Raw genomic sequence first — 23,542 nt, 5'->3', positions numbered from 1 at the left:
AATCGACACCATATCCAAATGGAAGATTTGCTATGAAGGGCATTCGAATGTAATTTGAAATGTTATGAAAAATGACATTATTTTCGCAAGACAAAAACATCGATTAAATTACAGAAAAATAATTTCCTCAAATTATATTCCATACCAGTGTCGCACTCAATGCGAAACTTCCATTGGAAACCTTTGGTTTATCCAAATTCATGATCAACGCGAATCAAACAATTCATTGAAATTTCCCTTGATTTTATTTGACGTTTTGCATGTCGGACCAGTTAAAACGCAAATGTCGATAACCGGTCTTCCCCTTTCGCCCAATTAGCGAATATTTACTGTAATTGTTTCATGTAATGTAGAAAAATCTGGAATTTTCGTGAGCATAACATACTTTCGCTGTAATCCCAAACAACTCATTTCAACATAATCGGGCACATTATTTCCGAATGAATCCATCTTTGCAACGGCTACAATCGCAGCGCTACCTGTGTGTTCTCCCATCAATCGAACACAAAGCTTTGCTTCGGATGTTCCGTTCCAAATATACGTACCGGGCAATACGTATTTATTTTAGATGTCTATACCGCTTTATACATCTGTTGCACGATTTTTTCGAAGATGCCTTTGCAAAACAGAAAGCCACTCACACTCGAAACAGAACTGATATGATAAAAAAACAAAAAAACAATAGCGAACAGAAAAATTGTCCATTTTCAGATAGAAGTGCACAACACGCAGAAAAACAGACGCTTACAAAATTCTGATATTTGCATACATACATACAGGTTTTGCTTGTATTGTCACATCCAGCCAAACACTTAGCAGAGCTAATTTGTAAACAAAGAGAACGTATTCGAAGTATATTTGACACGAAGATAAGTTTATTTTTCTATAAGTATTTGAAAAAAGGAGTTATATATTCTGGACGAATGAATTTAGTGAGCTAGATTCTTAGTAGCTTTGAGGAGAAAACAAAAACAAATGTTAAGAACAAAACTATACAAACGGGACGGTATAGAGACGCGTGATTGTGTGCAAACAGTGTTGATTTTGTTACCCCACTATGATCAACGAAAACCTGAACGATATGAACAATATGCACATTTAAAGGGCACCTATTCTCCAGTTTACACAGACACGCAAACGCAAACAATGCATACTCAACACACTAAAAATTACACACTACTACATCAAAACCACTTCGGTTCTTCTTTTTTTCTCCCTAGATAGAGCGCTTATGATTTAATAACTAAAAAGGAAGTACACAAAAAAGCAACACACAAACAAGCACGAAACAAAGGCTTTATTTTTCCACAAAACTATTTCTAGGTGTAATATAGTCGCTATAGTGCAAATATATATGAGAAAAAAAACAACAGATAAGTTGTGTGATTACTGACACCACGAAGCTAAGTAAATTGAACCTGGACGAAAGAGAAAGCGATTCGAACTTACATACGATTAACAGATTAAACTGACCCATTTTGGATATACGAGTATAGTCGATTGGGTAAAAGAACATGTGAAACACACTATACTACAAGCAAACCGCGAAAGTGTATTCCTTAAATGATAAAAAAAAACAAAATAATATAATTTTAAAGAGAGAAAGCGAAATACGCCACAAAATTGTGTAAATCTAAGTATTAACAGCGAATCTAGAGATACCATAAAGATAAATTTTATAAATTTGCTTCAAAACAACTGTGAGAGACAGAGAATTTAATTCGGTTTTTGTCCTAATGAAAAGGCTACCATGGAAAGTTTATTTATTGCACCGAAATATCCCTGATTCCATCCAAAGAAATGATAACATACCTTTTCAAATTTTAAACTTCTTCTCCAATGCCTGCCAGCATTCGTAATACTTCGCATCCAGTTTCTGACAGGTTTCTTCGCCCCACTTGGTGACGGCCATGCTGAGCGACGATTCAAACATAAACGCTTGTGTTCCGTCGGCGATACGCTCCGGTTTCAAATCAGCATTGGAAGCACCCTCGAAGCACTGTCGGTCCGGTCCATGGGGAGTCATGATCGAGTGGAGCGAAGCGCCACCGGGTAGGAAGCCACCTTCCTTTGCTTCGTAGCGACCAGCGATGAGACCCATGAACTCGCTCATGCAGTTGCCTGAAAAAATCCGTAAACATAGAAGCTTGATTTGTTTTATAAACTAGTCCTCTCTAGAAAACGCACGATATACACTCAACAAAAAAAATCAGAGGAACAGAGTGCGAAGTCGGAAATTTTAAGTGATTTTTGACATGCTGTAACTTCGTAAAAATCAACGCATATCGATGAGATGAACTTTTGTTTTCATGCGTTTGTAGGTACAAATATTGTAAGGAGTGATGATACTCACCCATATTCATACGCATTTCCACGTGTACTCTTCTCCTACAAACCCATAAAGACGAAAGTTACGAATCGTTCGTTCTGAGAGCCGCGTATGATTTTGTACTTCTGGTACGATTTGCGATTCAATGCTCCTCTAATATACTCCAAACTTTGAAAAATCTTCTAGAAAAAACCGCTTAACGTATCAATATGAAACGTTCACAGCTGTTTAGCGAATACACTAGGCTAAAAATTTGCCTGAAAACATTAGAACTTAATGTAAAATTACAGTAAATTTTGTAAAGCATCCTGTTTTTGGATTTTTTTTGAAATCGATGCAAAAAATTTAAATAATTTTATATTTTTTTTAAATATCTCTGTGCGGGAAGGTCCTACAGGAACGTTCTTGGAACCAAATGAAAGCTGGTTGATAAGGTTAATTGGATTCGCTGTTGAGTTGGTTAGCAAAAAATGTGTTAGTCTAGAATATTCTTAAAAAAACAAAGAAAATTTGATTTTTCATTTCTTCCTGATATTGTTTCCACTACACTTACACACACCAAGATAAAAATATGTACCTAAAATATTATAATACCTGAAAGTTGTAGCTTCAAAATGATGCGCATCTCATCGATATGCGTTGATTTTTCATGAAGTTACAGCATGTCAAAAATCACTTAAAATTTCCGACTTCGCACTACTAAGCCGACCATAGCGTCCGATACTCGGATTCGGAATGTGGATTGGGATGAAATTTATTTATTTATTTTGGCTTAACGTCTTTACAACATTGCCTGATTCACAATTTTTATTTTTCACTATTTTAAAGAGCCTGCAGCAGGAATAGAAGGTTGTGACAAAGGTAAAATGTCTGCAAATTCGTGAACATATGTGCGAAAGTGAGATCTCTGATCTGATATGGCAACTAGCAGAATGAACCTTTTCACATGCAGTTCATCTTCTCACATACATATAATAAACCTCTCACGGCATCCGTTCGACTGCTGGAATAGATTGTGGAGGATTGCGTGATGGTGATGTGACAATTGTCATCTCGCCTCACACGCCGCGTAGAATCAGGCCGAATGTCAACATTTAGTTCAGTGATCTTATTAGCTATTAGCCACTGGTTACAGTTTACAGTAAATCCTCTCAGTAGCTGCCGCTAGTTTTGTCTCTAGCAGCATTTGTACGGAAGTAAATCATAGAAGGAGCGATCCAAATGTTGATATTATGGGGTTCATTCCACGCCGCGAATGACGTGAGATAGCCCAAGTCAGTCGTGTTACTCTATCATGGCCGGCGAATGTGACACACCTCGAATAAACATCGATGAACTTTCGCCGTATTCCCCGAGGCGAATGACTTGACTGTACCTGTCAGATTTGGAGTCGTATCCTCATTCGCTGTCGACTCAATTGAAAAATGGAAGTGTAAAAGTAAGTGCGAGTTTTTAGCATTATTTAATTATTTTCAATATGCATTTTTATATATTTTAGATTACGCGTGACGAAGCAATTCGAGAAGCTAGTGCTGAGAATGGATGAGGATCCTGCGGTGGCCAAGACCCTTAAGTTTTCTGAGACAGCGAACACTTCAAAGCCAATTTTGGCTTCGGTGTGGGCGGAACAGCAGCAGCAGCAGGTATCAAGACGTATGGAAGTAAATTATAATTTGGCTTAAATCGTTTTTTCTTCTTTCTTTGTTTTCAAGAGGCTTTAAACTTTGAAGTTCATTCGCCTCTAAACCTCAATCGTTTTACGTTTTATTTAATTACAACAGGTTTTGATCGACTTCAAATTAAAACCGAAGAAGAGGATCGTGATAGATAACAATGGAGCCAGGACGCAGAATATGCCAGGAGGCAGTTACATCTGGAGGAGAAAAAAATCCGACTCAAGAAGAAATACCTCCTCCGGAAAGAGCAGAGGAAGCAACAGGCTTTGGAGTTCCGGTTCACTGCTTCAGAATATAGAAAAAAACTTGATTTTTTGTTAGTGTCTAACGATATGAATGGATTTCCATTTCGTTCGAAACCGCTATTTCGTTCGAGTTATAATATCGCATTCCTGATTCCGAACATTTTGCCAATTTATTTTTCGAAGAGAAACAGATCGAACGAAATGCAAAAACAACTCGAACGGAATACAGATAGAATTTTATAAACTCGTTCGAAATATTTCGAATCGATCGAAATACACAATAGGGGTGGAAATCATGTAAACCGAAACAACGTGCTCCATCTAGTCCAACCTCCTCACTCGCTGGGTTTCTCTTCTTATTGTCCCCCCAAACCCTTCGGATCAGCATAACAATGGGTTGATAACTTGAAATAATATTCTCATATTTTCATGGTCAACCATGCAATAACGAAATCCAAATGAAATAGATGTGCGGCGTAGCAGCTGTCTTTACTTTATCACTACAAAAAATAGAAGCTATCACCCAGTGAATCATGACCTACCCAAATTAGCACAACAATTTATCTGTAATACAGTGATAGACATTCGTTTAGCCGCACTTGAAAAAAAAACTTGAAACACTTACAAAACAACTAGGAATGTTCTTTTTATCGGGATACTTATTTGCTGTAGTGGTAGTATATTTAAGTCAATTTTATTGAAAGGACGTGCGTCACAATCACACACACACACAAAGCGGCATCGGTGGATATAAACATTCAAACGTCGTTTTTTCCTGAGTCATACGTTTAGCCGCAGGGCATAAAAATCGAGTGTTCGCATAATCACCAAGCCTGTATCTGTGTTTCTCGAAAAAATAATTGGGAATGTTCAATTTACAAGATAAATATTAGATGTGCAACGCAAGAAGTTGGTCAGATTAGTGATTTACGTAGAACTTAAAGGAATGGCGAAAGGTATTCTATTGACGGAAGAGGGGCGGAAAATAATAAAGATATTCAGTGAGCAAAAGTTTTCTAATCGCTCGATCGTAACAAAAATTGGTCGATCTGAGAAAGTGGTACGGAATTTCTCTAAATAGTGCCAGAAATATGGGATATAACGACCAACAAATGAGAACACCAAAGTTACTTTGCGTCTTAAAGGTCAAATTAGACACGAAGCACCCAGGAAACGATGTCCTGCTCATACATTAAGGCAGAGTCGGTTGTTCCAGTAACGAAGCGGCATATTGCGCGCATCTTGAATGAGTCACCAAACATCATGTGGAAGAAACTTCAAGGGAAGTCGAAACTGACCGCCACCCATAAGCAGAACCATCTCATTTTCGTCCGACAATACATGGAATGGAAACTAGAATGGAGAAATGTTGTATTTTCTGGCGAAAAAAGGTCAATTTGGATGGTCCAGACTGTAACAGTGGCTCGAAGCGAAACTTTGGGGGCGGAAGTTTGACAGTGTGGGGAGCCGTTTCCTATCACAGCAAGCTTCCCATTTGTTTAATTTTCACCCGAATGAACTTCGAAAAGTATCTTCAATTACTGGAGGACGTTTTGATTGGCCATATTGAGAATAACGCTACCGAGGATGTCGTTTTTTCAGCAGGATTATGTATAGATCCACGTTTCCAAGCAATCGAAGGCATGGTTTGCCGAGAAGGATATTCCACTTCTTGAATGACTTGCTTGCAGTCGATTGCAATCCCATAGAGAACCTATGGAGAATCCTGGCCGAGATGGTCTATGCAAACGGATGACAATTTGACAACATTTCCAGTAATTCAGGAGTGTTGGGCTATAATCAATATGGCAACACTTTAAAAGCTGTCTGACTCGATGCCAAATCGAGTTTTCAAAGTGATCCGAAATGGAGGTGGACATATTAAATATTAGCTACCGGTTGGGCTCGAAATTTGCCACACAAATTTTCTTTTATTGAAATTTTAGGATGCGGCTAAACGAATGTCCACCCTGATTCCACATATTTGAAATACTTAGAAAACAAAAAGTGAATTTATACTTTTTTTTTAGAGTGAATTCGATGAAAATAAACAATAATAGTCTTTTATGAACAAAACTGTACAAAGAATTGACTTATTTTTAAAAATATTGAGGAAAAATAGGGTGCCGTTGAACGAATGTCTACCACTGTATTGTGAAGATCGTAAATTTTCCTTTTCCCAAAAGGGCAAGCCATTTTATTGTAGGTCCCAAGAAATATGGACAGATACTTACGGTGATAGTACGGCGGTCTGAATGTGTGCTCCTGTACCGACCATCTCGGAGGGAAGATGACAAAATCGGCTATGGCGGTTCCATATCTCAAGCTGGGACACGTCAGTACTGTAAAAATGCTCGGATCACAGTGATCGAAGCTGACCGAATTGATCACCATGAATCTCGCCAAATCATACTTGTACGGTACGTAATTGCCATGCCAGGCTGCAACATCGAACGGCGAGTGATTCTGGCTGGCAACGAACAAAGCGCCCTGATATTTGGAAATGATTTTGAATCCCTGCACAGAGCGATCCTCGAACCAGGCGGTTGGGGTGAGGAAATCTCGAGGATTAGCTAGTCCATTGGCTCCGATGGGTCCCAAGTCGGGCAACTTGAAATGACCATCGTATACCTCGAGGATGTAGCCCCGCGTTGGCCCTTCAACGGCCACACTGAATCTAATACCTTGAGGAATTACGCATATTTCGTTAGGACAGACATACATTTTGCCAAATTCGGTTGTTATATCCAATGGTCCTTGTTGGGGAACTGCAAAAAGGTGATGTAATAAATACACTAGAAAACTAACAGTTAACTACTTACCGATCAAAAAGTCACCATCGCTGTTGTAGAATGCCTTATTTTCCATCGAACTGTTGCACAGGAACACGTGAATCGCCAGCCCATGACGAGACCTAGTGTCCCCGGCACCACAGACAGTATGCAGCCCGGCGACAAAGTCTACCTTTTTGTTGTTGTTTTGGGGAACATCAAATGGGTTCCAACGCATCTGATTCGGATTGGGATGTTGCTCATCCCAAGTTGCCCTCAAGCATGGAGCTACATCGTACCGTTGGAAGGGTTGATGAACGACCGATGGCCGGATCCTGTACAACCAGCTGCGTGTATTCTCCGTTCGAGGCGCGGTAAAAGCACTGCCAGACAGCTGTTCTGCATACAAACCGTAGACACACTTTTGGGGTGAGTTCTGGCCTACGGGTAAGGCGTTCGGACAGCGGGAATCCTCCGACTCAAAGTGGGATCCGAACCCAGAAAGGTACTTGGGAAAAAAGGATCAGTGTCTTTTAATAATTCACACTCATACCCAACTCATACATTCATACAGCCATTCCAAGCCAAACCGATATGATAGTTTTCAGATTTTCGTGAAAAGTGGTAGTTTTGTTCCTTTTCGCAAAATATTAGACCCGTTTTTTAGGCTTTTTTTCAAAAAAGTACCCATTGTCATTCGAAATATCGACTTTTTTTTCCCAAAAATGACTTTTTTCAAAAAAATCATAACTTGTGAACTACTGAACCAATTGAGATGATCGACATATCAAATTAAAGCTAATCAGCAAGTCTTCCTTAGATGAATGTTACGTTTGTGTGACCACGGGCGCTATATATTTTTTAGATTTATTCTTGAAAGCTGCGGATTTTTTACATAACATATCCAAATTCATGAAGGCATTATTTTTTGTTCCTAAGTTATGATTTTTCAATGTTAACCGAAGGTACGAAAAATAATTTTTCCCCTTTTATTTTCAAAAATCCCTTTATTCAAAAAATCATAACATTTGAACTGATGGACCGATTCAGATGATCAATATATCAATTTGAAGCTACACTTGCGTAAAAATTGGATTCAAGTTGCATAGATGTAGTACAGTAGTAATATTGAATTAAAACTGAAAACATGTTAACTTTGAAAAATCATAACTCATGCACGAAAAAAGACACCTCTCCGAAATTCGGATATGTTATGTGAGAAACCCTCATTTTTCAAGAAAAAATAAAAAAAAGTATGGTGCCTTCGGTCCTGAAACCATGTAAACTATGGAAAACAATTACAACCAATAATTACGAAAACATTTTTTTTTAAGTGTAATATTTTTCTAAACAAGAATAGCTCTTTGGCTTTAATTTGATATGTCGATCATCTGAATCGGTCCAGTAGTTCAAAAGTTGTGGTGGAAAAAAGGGTAAAAATTGATTTTTTCGACCTTCGGTTAATTTTGAAAAATCATAATTCAAGAACAAAAAATTAAGCCTTTTTTTTTGGATATGTTATGTAAAAAATCCTCAGCTTTCAAGAAAAAATATAAAAAAAGATAGCGCCCTTGGTCCCGAGACCATGAAGGCTATAAAAAATAATACATGACAAAATCAAAACCGAAACCTGCTAATTAGCTTTAATTTGATATGTCGATTATCTAAATCGGCTCAGTTTGTGAACTTCGTTATGAATTTTTGGAAAAAGGGGAAAAGGTGGTTTTTCGAACCACCCTAAAATGGAAATGGTCACCCTAATGTAAAAATAGAAAAATACGGGTTTAATGTTTTGCGGTTAAGAACGAAATTACCACTTTTCACGAAAATCTGAGAAATCGGTTTGGCATGGAATGACTGCATAAATGTGTTGAAGCTTTCTTCCCCATATGCTAACTAAATATATATTCGCTACATCCTGAAAATCCTGAAATATATCCACAGAACTATGAACCCAATAAAAAATTCTACCACATCGTATTCTATAAAAAATAATACAATCAATAATGACAAAATCAAAACCGAAACCTGCTAATTAGCTTTAATTTGATATGTCGATTATCTAAATCGGCTCAGTTTGTGAATACTGATAATACAATCAATAATGACAAAATCAAAACCGAAACCTGCTAATTAGCTTTAATTTGATATGTCGATTATCTAAATCGGCTCAGTTTGTGAACTTCGTTATGAATTTTTGAAAAAGTCATTTTTGGAAAAAGGGGAAAAGGTGGTTTTTCGAACCACCCTAAAATGGAAATGGTCACCCTAATGTAAAAATAGAAAAATATGGGTTTAATGTTTTGCGGTTAAGAACGAAATTACCACTTTTCACGAAAATCTGAGAAATCGGTTTGGCATGGAATGACTGCATAAATGTGTTGAAGCTTTCTTCCCCATATGCTAACTAAATATATATTCGCTACATCCTGAAAATCCTGAAATATATCCACAGAACTATGAACCCAATAAAAAATTCTACCACATCGTATTCTATAAAAAATAATACAATCAATAATGACAAAATCAAAACCGAAACCTGCTAATTAGCTTTAATTTGATATGTCGATTATCTAAATCGGCTCAGTTTGTGAACTTCGTTATGAATTTTTGAAAAAGTCATTTTTGGAAAAAGGGGAAAAGGTGGTTTTTCGAACCACCCTAAAATGGAAAATGGTCACCCTAATGTAAAAATAGAAAAATACGGGTTTAATGTTTTGCGGTTAAGAACGAAATTACCACTTTTCACGAAAATCTGAGAAATCGGTTTGGCATGGAATGACTGCATAAATGTGTTGAAGCTTTCTTCCCCATATGCTAACTAAATATATATTCGCTACATCCTGAAAATCCTGAAATATATCCACAGAACTATGAACCCAATAAAAAATTCTACCACATCGTATTCTATAAAAAATAATACAATCAATAATGACAAAATCAAAACCGAAACCTGCTAATTAGCTTTAATTTGATATGTCGATTATCTAAATCGGCTCAGTTTGTGAACTTCGTTATGAATTTTTGAAAAAGTCATTTTTGGAAAAAGGGGAAAAGGTGGTTTTTCGAACCACCCTAAAATGGAAAATGGTCACCCTAATGTAAAAATAGAAAAATACGGGTTTAATGTTTTGCGGTTAAGAACGAAATTACCACTTTTCACGAAAATCTGAGAAATCGGTTTGGCATGGAATGACTGCATAAATGTGTTGAAGCTTTCTTCCCCATATGCTAACTAAATATATATTCGCTACATCCTGAAAATCCTGAAATATATCCACAGAACTATGAACCCAATAAAAAATTCTACCACATCGTATTCTGCCGACGAGGAAGTTAACATTGCCTGAGAAGTTTCTAATTTCATATCAAAACAATGACAATTATTGTGAAAATAGTCCCTGGCATTCTTTATTTATAAACTGACATGAGATGACTGAGCTGTTTCAGTTAAAATGACAATGAAATCAAGAACTACAGTAGAACCCCGCTTATTAGTTTATTATTAGTTTTTTTTCTCGTCTAAGCTTCGATGATACACGCCATCTTCTTCAAAACACAAAATAAGATTGGGTAGTGTCTGACGGCTATAATGAACCTAGCCAAACCAATAAATCTACAGTGTCATCATGATTGATGGTTCAATATTAATTGAACAATGATTTTTCTTTACAGCTTTGGAAATCTTGGATTATGTTGAGTTATCCGAGCAAGTTCGAGTCGATTTTAAGGAAGAATCAAAAACATAATTTTCATAGAAAATCATTTCTTTGATTAAGTTCGTTTGTTCTACAATATTCCTATACTCCAAGAATTTGTTTTGTTTCCCATATAAAAGAGCGAACGATGAGAATGAAGTTCTGCTCTTAATAAAAATTGATAGGAACCAGAACAAGTGATAGTCTAAAGGCACATTTTAGCTCGGTTCCACTTTTTTCTGTTTGGTTGTTGAAGAGACATGTGGTTTGGCATCCTTCTGGTGGAACTCTCAAATAATTACTGCAAAAGTTCCACTTCGAATGTTAGACCCATTCAAGAAGAACGCTACACGAAACAAGGTGCATGTTTTGTGTAAGAAAATAGTCGATCTCCAATCATTGTTCGTGTGTTCCATTATTGCTTGAGTAAGAATATAAATAAATGCTACGACAATTTCCATTGATGAAAATACAGGTAAACCGTTCCACATTAAAACCATGAGATAATGATCATGAAAAAATCTCTCGTTCAGAGAATCGAGTAAGAGGAGCAGAGAAATCGATGAACGGAAACGCACGGATGTACCGGATGTTTGTAAATATTGAAATTAAATATGTACGACGTGCTCAAATGATTTCGTAAACGGGAAACTCACATTAGAATAGGCCAAAGTATGCGCGGCAGTGGAATTTGCGAAAAAAATATGTTAGAGCCCAAAAAACTACGTTAGAATCCAAGGTTTTCGCTGCACACGGGACTATGGACCCGAAGATGTACCAGTACGAGTGCCTAAAAACGTTATCTAGCGTACATGAAAGCACACGAAAGATTTGTGGCGCATTGACCAGATTTGGAAACCTCACTTCGGAAAGATACTTCGGTGGTGTTGTGACAACGGTATGGATTGCATCGAATTGACCCTCAACCCCCACAATTTCTCCCTATTCCGCTTATTCGAAAAATATTCAGCAATCGTAAAAAAAGCTTAAAAAGAATGGCAAGATAACTCGGTGGGCTACGGAGACGAATGAATCACTAAAAAAAAAAGGTGGTTTTTCGAACCACCCTAAAATGGAAATGGTCACCCTAATGTAAAAATAGAAAAATACGGGTTTAATGTTTTGCGGTTAAGAACGAAATTACCACTTTTCACGAAAATCTGAGAAATCGGTTTGGCATGGAATGACTGCATAAATGTGTTGAAGCTTTCTTCCCCATATGCTAACTAAATATATATTCGCTACATCCTGAAAATCCTGAAATATATCCACAGAACTATGAACCCAATAAAAAATTCTACCACATCGTATTCTATAAAAAATAATACAATCAATAATGACAAAATCAAAACCGAAACCTGCTAATTAGCTTTAATTTGATATGTCGATTATCTAAATCGGCTCAGTTTGTGAACTTCGTTATGAATTTTTGAAAAAGTCATTTTTGGAAAAAGGGGAAAAGGTGGTTTTTCGAACCACCCTAAAATGGAAAATGGTCACCCTAATGTAAAAATAGAAAAATACGGGTTTAATGTTTTGCGGTTAAGAAAGAAATTACCACTTTTCACGAAAATCTGAGAAATCGGTTTGGCATGGAATGACTGCATAAATGTGTTGAAGCTTTCTTCCCCATATGCTAACTAAATATATATTCGCTACATCCTGAAAATCCTGAAATATATCCACAGAACTATGAACCCAATAAAAAATTCTACCACATCGTATTCTGCCGACGAGGAAGTTAACATTGCCTGAGAAGTTTCTAATTTCATATCAAAACAATGACAATTATTGTGAAAATAGTCCCTGGCATTCTTTATTTATAAACTGACATGAGATGACTGAGCTGTTTCAGTTAAAATGACAATGAAATCAAGAACTACAGTAGAACCCCGCTTATTAGTTTATTATTAGTTTTTTTTCTCGTCTAAGCATCGATGATACACGCCATCTTCTTCAAAACACAAAATAAGATTGGGTAGTGTCTGACGGCTATAATGAACCTAGCCAAACCAATAAATCTACAGTGTCATCATGATTGATGGTTCAATATTAATTGAACAATGATTTTTCTTTACAGCTTTGGAAATCTTGGATTATGTTGAGTTATCCGAGCAAGTTCGAGTCGATTTTAAGGAAGAATCAAAAACATAATTTTCATAGAAAATCATTTCTTTGATTAAGTTCGTTTGTTCTACAATATTCCTATACTCCAAGAATTTGTTTTGTTTCCCATATAAAAGAGCGAACGATGAGAATGAAGTTCTGCTCTTAATAAAAATTGATAGGAACCAGAACAAGTGATAGTCTAAAGGCACATTTTAGCTCGGTTCCACTTTTTTCTGTTTGGTTGTTGAAGAGACATGTGGTTTGGCATCCTTCTGGTGGAACTCTCAAATAATTACTGCAAAAGTTCCACTTCGAATGTTAGACCCATTCAAGAAGAACGCTACACGAAACAAGGTGCATGTTTTGTGTAAGAAAATAGTCGATCTCCAATCATTGTTCGTGTGTTCCATTATTGCTTGAGTAAGAATATAAATAAATGCTACGACAATTTCCATTGATGAAAATACAGGTAAACCGTTCCACATTAAAACCATGAGATAATGATCATGAAAAAATCTCTCGTTCAGAGAATCGAGTAAGAGGAGCAGAGAAATCGATGAACGGAAACGCACGGATGTACCGGATGTTTGTAAATATTGAAATTAAATATGTACGACGTGCTCAAATGATTTCGTAAACGGGAAACTCACATTAGAATAGGCCAAAGTATGCGCGGCAGTGGAATTTGCGAAAAAAATATGTTAGAGCCCAAAAAACTACGTTAGAATCCAAGGTTTTCGCTGCACACGGGACTATGGACCCGAAGATGTACCAGTACGAGTGCCTAAAAACGTTATCTAGCGTACATGAAAGCACACGAAAGATTTGTGGAGCATTGACCAGATTTGGAAACCTCACTTCGGAAAGATACTTCGGTGGTGTTGTGACAACGGTATGGATTGCATCGAATTGACCCTCAACCCCCACAATTTCTCCCTATTCCGCTTATTCGAAAAATATTCAGCAATCGTAAAAAAAGCTTAAAAAGAATGGCAAGATAACTCGGTGGGCTACGGAGACGAATGAATCACTAGACTTAAAGTCCCCGTAAACAAAGGAAAAGAAGAACGCGAGTGCCGATGATGTGCAACCGGATGTAATTTTGACGTAGGACTACGTCTAACCGGAAGATATAGGGGGTGAAATGGAAATCTAGGCACTGAACAAGTAGGAAAAAATGCAAGATTTGGAACGCTTATAACTCGAACATTTCTCAATAGATCGCAAAGGTTTTTGCATCAATTGATAGGAAATATATCTACGCATCTATCATAACGAATAACATTTAATTTTTCTTGAGATAAATAATTGAATAATTGTGAAATATCAAGCATTGTCAAAATGCACTATGTGCCCATTTTTGATTGGTCCATTTTGTGCTCCTCAAATCGTACCGACCAAAACGGGCAACCAGAGCAGCAGCGAAATAGAATGAAGCACGATTGGGAAGGAAAAAGAAGAAAATGAACGAAACATTGGTCGCAGTCTCACACATGCGTAATTCTCGAGCCAGCCAGTCAGCTTAAAAATCCCCGCTCCGCTGCCGTAACGATCATTCTCATTCAAACCGTACACCACATCGTTTCGCATCACATCACATCAACAAACCAACACAAGCAGCCATGTCTGGACATGGTAAAGGAGGAAAAGTGAAGGGAAAGCGTGTTGATCTGGAGTTCCCCGCAAGGGTAGCTAGGCCGAGCGCGTTAGTACCAGTGCACCAGTCCACCTAGACGGCGTTATATAGTTTCGGTCGCCGAAGTGATCGAGTTAGCTGGCAAAGCTGCTCGCGACGATAAGAAAACCCGCATTCGGAACAGAACACATTCGGTTCGGTAGACATCAAGACACCAACAGGCAGTTGCAGCGAGTGGCGAGTGGCAAACGCAATCGCAAAACGGCACCAGGTAGCAGAAGAAAAAAGTTTGTTCTTTATACAAACTGCTTTGGTGGCAAATCCAGAACAAGGCGGCATCGAGGGCGTTCGAAATGGTTTTTTTCAAAACTACTAAGTTTTCTAAATTGGAACCATTCCTTAAAACAAGACGCTTTTCAGGGCCATTAAACCTTCCAAAAAAGAGTTTAGGAAATACAGTTCAATGCTTTCTAAAACAATATCCAAAATAATAATAAAACACAAATTGATTTTTTCATAATTTGTTTGCAAGGATATGATGAGTATGTGAATTTGGCAGTTGTTCTGAGCTTATTGATTTTCACCAATTCTTAAATTGCTTCTAGATTGAAAGTACAGTAATTTACACTTATCTCGACATTTAGCTAATTGGACGGACCAGTAATGCGACATATTCAGTTGGACATTTTTGTAAACATAGAGTTCGGGGTCCAAATTATGACCCCACATTGAAGGTCGACACTGTACCACTGTACAAATGTTCAATTACAGGTTAAAATTACCTCCAATCCGACACTGAGTGGTGGTAATGCGACGTGCCATTGAATGTAATTTACTGTAAAATATGTCACAAGCTGGATGGGAAGGAATTTTCCAACTGTGAAAGCTGTGGCGAGTGGCAAATGCAATTGCTAAACATAAAGGTTTAGCCAAACAAGATGGGGATATCGAGTGATAACAAAACAATAAACTCTTTAGATTGAAGATAATTTTGTGATCCTGAAAAGGACCCTTTTTAGCCTGCATGTGAATCCAACGAGCGAACAAATATAATGAATGTATTTTTTTGCCATCGCTCCCTTTTAACGCTCGGTAACGTTTCGGTCGTCGGAGTGCTCGAGTTGGCTTGCAAAGCTGCTCACGACAATCAGAAAACCCGCATCAAGAACAGAGCAGCTTCGGTTCGGCGCTCATCAAGGCAACAATTAGTTTCAGTGAGTGGCAAAGTGTTTCTCCGGAACGTCGCATTAAATGTAATTTACTGAACAACATGTCACAAGCTGGATGGGAAGAAATTTTCCAACTGTGAAAGCTGTGGCGAGTGGCAAACCCAATAGCTAAACAGGAAGGTTTAACCGAACAAGATGGGAATATCGAGTGATAACAAAAACACAACACCAAAGGTTCTTTTCAGAACCATCAACATGTTCATGAAGAGTAAACAGTAAACTAATCCATTTTGACGTAGGACTACGTCTTTCATTTCTATACCGGGTGTAAAACCAAAGTTTCGAGAACGAAAGCGTTACGCTGGAGACCGAGATTTTGAGCGTTAATAGCTCTTAAACAACTGAACGAAATGGTATGATAAACACTTCATTTGAAAGATAAAATGTCTACGCGTCATATACTTGTTACTTTTTCGGTAGTGAAATTAAAGATTTTATTTTTGAACGAAGTTTCAAATCTTTTTTCGTTGTTCTACCGTTTGTCCCCTGGATTGTTAATTATCACTGCGATTTGAGTTGAATTAAGTTAAAGCGATAAATTAATAGAAATAGTCTCCTTTAAAAATGTATGCTGTTGAGGTAAGACCGTCACCCTTTGAGTGGAGTAAGCCCGGCATGATTCCCAGTTAGTTGAAGGTTATTGAGACATATTTTCCATCTATTTCAGATGCCTCGCAGCTCCTGAGGAAATTGAATTGTGAGAGTGTCTACATAACAGGATCATGTGGTAAGGTGGTAAGCTCGAAACTAAGACCTAGATTCCATGGAACTAGTAATTGAATTGAGATCTAGAATTAGAATACCTCACATTTGGCGGCTGCCACATTCAATTTGGTTCAGCTGGTGTCAAATATATTTATAGACAAATTTAGGGTGCCGGTGTTACCCGCACTGGTTTGTGAACTCTGTTTTTATGTCAGTTTTAGAAATTGACTATTACTTGCAAAATTGCCGTTTGAAAGCACCGATATTCCTTTTATATTTTATTGAAAACTAGCTGACCCGGCAAACTTCGTGCCGCCAAAAATTTGTTTTTTGTTATCAATACCTTGAAACATTCACGTTTTCTTACTATGAGCAAGACCATGGGTCCAATCGCAGAACTGTTCATTGATTGATCTTCTATTTGACGCCGTTGAATTTAGCTTTCACCCTAAAATTCCTAGTATTTCTAACAAAACTCATCATTAAAATATCAGACTGTTTTCAGACACAATTCTCGTTCAAGATTTTTCAACCACTTGTAAATAACATGTTTCTTCGTTACATGGAATAAATGTTTTATACAGAAAATATGATAGAATGAAGACAGCCCGAAATCGGACAATTTCTTCCTCCAGTTCTGCTCTTATCAAAACATCCGGCGATCCTTTTTTTGGTATAGATAGAAGAAGATATAGGAAAGAAAAGAAGAAATCCATTTCCAGTTTCGAACAAAAATTTCGCTAGTGCAAACATCAAATGGACTAACAGCCTTTGTCACTATGCATTCTAGAACATATGGAAATTTAATTTTCCGAATTTTCCCTTTTGCCTTCAGAGTTTTCCTAAAATTTTCAATTGTCATGTTTGGTTGGAATATTTTTGGTTGAAATATGTGTAATATTTTTATGGGACCCCCTCTTCATTCCAGAGGAGGGAGGGGTATAGAAATTATAGAAACATTTCTTATACTCAAAAACCCTCACATCCCAAATTGTGCTTGATTAGTTCTCGAGTTATGCAGAAGTTTGTGTTTCGTTTGTATGGCAACCTTAGAGAAGGGGGGAAGGAGTGTATTCACCACAGAAAACTTTCGTGCCCCGTAAAACCTTCAAATACCAAATTTGGTTTCATTTGCTTGATTAATTCTCGAGTAATGCAGAAATTTGTGTTTCATTTGTATGGCAACCTCCCCTTAAAGAGGGGGTGGAGTGTTTAACCACCATAGAAACATTTATTACACTTTAAAACCTCCACATGCCAAATTTAATTTAGTTTGCTTAATTAATTCTCGAGTTATGCAGAAATTTGTGTTTAATTTGTATGGCAGCCCTCCCTTAAAAAGGGGGGGGTGGAGTATCTAACCACCGTAAAAACATTTATTGCACCCTAAAACCTCCACATACCAAATTTGGTTTCGTTTGCTTGTTTAACTTTCGAGTAATGAAGAAATTTGTGTTTCATTTGTATGACAGCCCCCCCCCCCCTTTAGTGAGGGGGAGGGGACTGGAAATATCATAAGAACCTTCCCCGACCCTAAAAACCCCTACATACCAATTTTCATGTCGATCGGTTCAGTAGTTTCCGAGTCCATAAGAATCAGACAGACAGCAGACAGACAAAAATCCATTTTTATAAATATAGATAGATAATCTAAACAATGATTCTATATGTGCTCTCAGATCTCACTAAACAATACTTTCCCTTATGAAGCGGGCTTACCCTCAGTTCCCCTATTTTCACTGTTTCTATTTAAATTCAATTTGGCACCATGAGCTGTCTGTGGTAAACAAGAAATATCTGTTGGAAGTTATATCATGTTTGTCTGAAGCTATCCGATGAAACCCTTTCTGGCGGAAATAGAAGCAAACTTGCTATATCGGTGTTATCACACATGATGACAATGGATGAATTTCGATTGAAGATAACATTGACAGACTGTACCAGAGTTAGGGCTTGTTAGGGAAATAAATTCATTTTTGTTTCAATCTTAACCCTTTCACTACGGCAGTATGCTGGAGTGCTATCGCGCTATGAATATCGCACTGGTGTGATCGATGTGCAGTATCACCATGATGTCGTCTATAGACGACGCTCGTGCACACTGGTCATCGCGCAGTTGTCGTTTATAAACGACACTCGTAACGAAAGGGTTAAAACTAGTGATGAAACGGATAGCGGTTTGGCCGGATACCGGATAGCTTCGAGGCCAGATAGCCGGATATTCGACTCTTTACTAGCAACTATAAAATTGAGAGAAACAGCATGTGACATAATGCAAATAAAGTGTAAAACGAAAAAAAGAAAATAAACACATTCTTTAATAAAAATTTTGAACCAATATTAAATTTTTCGTTTAGAATAAGTATCCAATTTATCTTTGCGCAGTGTTGATATCGTATTTACACTATGTATTATGTTTTCTACAAGGAATTTCAGGTTTTATCAGTTTTATTCTGATAATGGTTTATATTATTATATATAGAGTTTTGTGAGTGTATTAAGATAATTCGAATACTGGCCGAGTAAGAGTAAGAGTTACATGCAATCAGCAAGGAATTATTTCCATTGAGATTGAGAACAAACTTTGAACCGTCTTCAGGGATGGTAGTCTGGTGGAGAAGTGTGTTTGGCTTTTCTATATTCTAGGTAATTTCACATGTTCCTGCATCAAAAAAATATTTGGGTAAGGACGAGACTGCACAAAGAACACCGAACTTACTTCGTATGAATACATATTTAAACGCTGGAGAGGTCGTTTTAACTTCTTAGAAGAAGATCAAAATTATCTGATTGCAACCTTTTTAGACCTGAAGTCAGACCATTTAGGAGTTCTCGAAACGTAAGCAGGCAGACAAAAAATCATTAAAATCAAAATCATCTTACAAAAACATCTTGAGACGAATCTTCTGAGCAATTTTCGAAATTTGAATTTCGAATTTTCGAAAACCCCTATGTAAAATTTTGGGTATTGTTCTAAAGTTTCAAAACATTCATTAGAATTCGTATACGACAACCCATTGCATCAGAACCGATACCACCAGCAAGGTATTGATTTTCAAACAACATCCACGCATCCAGCTGTCAACAGCGCAATAAATATTATAAGTGTACTCAAAAAATGGAAAATACATCTTCAAATATACTTTAAACAATAACCGAAATTCCCGAACACTTCACTTCATTCCTAGCATCCGAAAAAAAAATCACGAAAATTCATTATTTTCTGACCTTCCAGACAGGGGTCTTCCCTTAAGGCCTCTTTAAAACAAAGAACCGAACAATTAAGGCAGAATATCCCCTGAAGAACATCGGGGTTTTCATTATTCAATTGTTTATAACATTGATGTTCAGTAAATTTAGTTTGTTTGTTACCGAACTCCTTCGAAACGGCTCGGCTCGAAACGGTTTTGATGAAATTATGCACAAAAAACCTGGTAAGCATGAGAATAGGATGTAAACTATATAAACTATATATGATACCGCTAGGACACAAATTACTAAATATTGAATACTGATTAGAGTGCCTATATGCAGAAAAAAAAATCTGAATATCTTTTTTTCTTAAATTTTGCTTCAAACAATAAATATAACCACAGATTTAAACCCCCATACCCTATTTTTAATTGCGATTTTAGTAGTTTATTACAAAAAATAACCAAATTATTTAACCGTCGGGCGATTTTCAAACAGAATGAGTTTATTTATGTTGTTAAATGACAGATGGCGTTAGATCGAACTTTCATCCACATATTCGCGAGTAACCTCACTTCGTCTTAAGCCAGGTGTATCGTCGGCTAGCCGGGAGTATTTTTTAATAAGCACAACGAATTATTGAAATACTTCAAATTACACTTGCTCGGTTTACAAAATGACAATCACGATATTGCCATCTGAAAAAAACATCTGCTGGAGAGCACGTGTCAAGATTCAGTGCGTAAGCGTTACTAAAATCATAGAAGGTGCCTGCACAATGGCACGAGAAATTGTGATTCAAAGAAAAAACAATAATCTGAAATTCATCGTTAATGCACATCATTCATACGGCTCTCTCCATGTTCTTCTTCAATAGCACTAACGTTCCCAACGTTCGTCTTCACTTGCATCTTTTTAGTAGTACTTAGTTGAGATTTCTATACCAAACAACACGCCTGGAATGTATTCTGAGTGGCAAGCTCTAGAATGTGTGTGACCACTATGCAAGTCAGAAGAGATATTTTTGACGAAAAATGCCCGATCGTTCTGAAAGAACGAGATGAATATTGCACATACATTAGACAACGTGATCCTGCCACAGGTACTCCATTCATTATGAACATCATTATTCATATTGAATAGAGTATATTTATGAATAACTATATCAGAAGAATAAAATAAAGAAGTGCGCTCGATGGATTTTATGTGTATCGTATGATGTCGTGAGCTGTACCAACAATTCATAGTCAACACGTACGCGAAGATAGAGAGCAAACGACTGCAATTCCTACGACCGTTTCAAAATAAGTGGCTTAAAGAAGAATACTTTCACTTGGGAAACGCTATCATGAGCAACGCCGTAACAGTGTCAGAGCTAAAATTATCCGAACGGATTGCAATTTTGCATTCTGAAAACCGTTCGATTCAAGTCCAATCGAGTTGTGCAAATGTGTAAACCTTGCGACGTTAAAACTAAATGTTTTAACAATCCACGCTTAAAATACATTAGTTATGTTTTATTGAACACCCAAATTATTCTCTAGAAATAATTTAAATGGCAGAACAATGTGTCGGAATATGAGTCAAAACGGAACGAAGAAGGTTGGAAAATGCGCTAGCGCTAGATATGTGTTTTATTATTTTTGTTTATAATTGTGAAAAATGACAATTAAGTTAATAATGGGAAGTGTTCTTTTGAAAACTTATAGATTATAATACAAAGGAGAAGAATGAAGATATAAACGAAAAGGATGAAACGCTCAAACAGATGACAGCTCAAACAAGTGTGCTCCGAAATCGATTGTGTTCGCACGAAAATATGCAAATTATTAAGTTTCAAACCTCTAGCGAAAATAATATGAACTAACCAAGCGCACAATTGCATTTATTCAATTTCATAATGATCTGTTAAGCTGCGATTTAATAATTTGTCTCCCAAAAATTGCACTGAGTTAGAATCATTCCACAATACAAATCAAATATTACGCAGAGAATATATCGAGAAGAATATAGAGAGAATTTATTTAAATGCGTGTAAACACACTACGTTAACAAGTCACAAGCTCATACGATATCCACCAAATATGAACGAATAAGATTCAGCAGTAAGATTACCAATTCTAGTGTTGAAGTCTGAAATTACCTTATATTCTGGCATCTTTTATCCTTTCTACGCCTTCGTATCTTATCACAATTATTACCAGCACGAATTATTGCACAACAACGCAGAACTGTTTCTACTTACTGCAACTCTGGAAACTCAACTGATTCTGTTGCCAACGGGTCCTGTTGCGCTCACTCTGATCCATAACAAACTTTCAACCAATGTGGTAGAATATTCTAATGCCCCGCAAGAGCCAACTGAAAACTGATCAAACCGGATTCTTGTTGCTGCTGTAGTTCCTAAGCGGCTCTCGATAGAAACGCAATGCAAGAGAGATGCGATGGGTAGCAGCAGAAGGTGATCTTGAGATGCCAGTTGGTTGTTTTGAATGATAACAAAAACAAACAGCCACAAACAAGAATATTCATACTCAAATGTTCGCCTCGGCCAGACGAGCCCCCGGCCGGCGTGAGAAAGGAAAATTATCTCATGATAGCAGGGATGATTGAAATTGCTAACACACTTGTTTATCGTTTCTTACAATAGAATGTTTTTGGACAAAAATATTGACGATATCGATTTAATTGAGTAAGATTTGGCGATATATTAACATTTGTTGTGGAATTCAGTACGATAATTATCATTAGGGGTGAATCGGCTTTGCGTTTTCGCACTTCCGCTTGCGGATTCGATGCAATCCCCATCTTTACGGGACTGTTGTCCGTCTTTTTAATAACATCTCAAAAAAATCGCGAGAAATTTATGCAGTGATACAAACTCGTAATCAGACTCCACCATGTAGATCTCTTTTTCTTCTTTTAAAAGTCGAAAACAAGGTTTTGGAACATTCTATTTAGATGAAGTCATAGGGTCATATGAGAGTTAAGAGGTTTGCTATCTGTTTTCAGAATGATGGTTTTTATTTCTCCAAAAATTGCTAATGTATGAAAATTGACTCAAACTCATTTTCGTACTCTGGTTGAAATCTCTACTCGATTCATAAGGCGTTGATCAATTCAGGATTCCATCTTTAGTATGGTATCCCTTATTCATTGCAACTATCTTTAGCTGTCTTTAGTCGTTATCTAGGAGTTTTTTGGTGTATTCGGAAGGAATATTCATCCATTTTTTGTTTTTTAAACCGTAGTTTTTAGAAATTTGGTGGTTTCTGAATTTCCTACACAGATAACTTTCATAGTTTTTTACTGGGATTGATGCCGGGAGATTGAAGAGGAGTATTCGTGTCTTTGTATTAGGTGTACCGGTAAGTTTCTTCGGTTATACAACAGATGGCGTAACTTGATTATTATTCCAGTGAATCAAATTTCCAGATATCCGTTGGAAAGCTATTATCATTGCACTTTTTTTCAGTATATGTCAAAAAGATGAAGCGTGAACAACATGGTTTTTCGCCACTTCGAATATGTCGAATTTCATACTAACGGCAGTGTTTTTGCGGGGAGTGTTACTTCATTACTTCAATATGAAGAAAAAAGCTGCGAAAAGTCATCGCATTTTGGTGGAAGTTTATGGTGACCATGCTCCAACTGAGCAAACGTGTCAGATGTGGTTTGCATTTTAATTTTGATTTGGAAGACGAAGAACGTTCCGGACCGCTAAAAAGGTTTGAAGATGAAGAATTGGAGGCTTTACTCGATCAAGATTCGTTACAAACGCAACAAGTAGCTTAGCAAATCATATCCGATCGTTTAAAAGCAATGGGAATGATCCGAAAGATAGGACATTGGGTGCCATATGAATTGAAGCCACGAGACGTCGAACGCCGGTTTTTTCGCGTGCGAACAATTGCTCCAGCGGCACAAAAGAAAGGGTTTTTCTTCGGATCGA

The 23,542-nt window shown here is 37.1% G+C and overlaps 1 protein-coding gene and 1 long non-coding RNA gene across 3 annotated transcripts; one reads left to right on the top strand and one right to left on the bottom strand.

The window, feature by feature from the left end:
* Window positions 1–1,282: 1,282 nt before the first annotated feature.
* On the bottom strand, window positions 1,283–21,911 carry LOC129772829 (homogentisate 1,2-dioxygenase). Of its 2 annotated transcripts, XM_055776329.1 has the most exons (5): window positions 21,734–21,911; window positions 7,073–7,529; window positions 6,485–7,018; window positions 1,813–2,121; window positions 1,283–1,558 (listed from the first exon to the last, which is right to left on the bottom strand). In XM_055776329.1, the coding sequence occupies exons 1-4, from the start codon at window positions 21,746–21,748 to the stop codon at window positions 1,817–1,819; spliced, it is 1,311 nt and encodes a 436-aa protein (XP_055632304.1). In that variant the 5' UTR covers window positions 21,749–21,911; the 3' UTR covers window positions 1,283–1,558; window positions 1,813–1,816. The 2 variants fall into 2 exon arrangements, with proteins under 2 accessions (XP_055632304.1, XP_055632303.1); XM_055776328.1 differs by having other exon boundaries at window positions 1,283–2,121; window positions 21,734–21,910.
* On the top strand, window positions 3,610–4,588 carry LOC129772831 (uncharacterized). Its single transcript, XR_008742650.1, has 3 exons — window positions 3,610–3,767; window positions 3,828–3,972; window positions 4,111–4,588. It is a non-coding gene; the product is annotated as an uncharacterized LOC129772831 (long non-coding RNA).
* Window positions 21,912–23,542: the final 1,631 nt, after the last annotated feature.

Source organism: Toxorhynchites rutilus, chromosome 3 (genome assembly GCF_029784135.1).
Source record: "Toxorhynchites rutilus septentrionalis strain SRP chromosome 3, ASM2978413v1, whole genome shotgun sequence".
Taxonomy (NCBI): domain Eukaryota; kingdom Metazoa; phylum Arthropoda; class Insecta; order Diptera; family Culicidae; genus Toxorhynchites; species Toxorhynchites rutilus.
This window is presented reverse-complemented; position numbering and strand designations above follow the sequence as displayed.

Excerpts from the sequence above, each read along its gene's own strand:
- LOC129772829 (XM_055776329.1), bottom strand. Across the intron at positions 7,019-7,072 it reads CGATGGTGACTTTTTGATCG|TTCCCCAACAAGGACCATTG; the intron begins GTAAGTAGTTAA and ends ACCTTTTTGCAG. Across the intron at positions 2,122-6,484 it reads CAGACCGCCGTACTATCACC|GCAACTGCATGAGCGAGTTC; the intron begins GTAAGTATCTGT and ends GGATTTTTTCAG.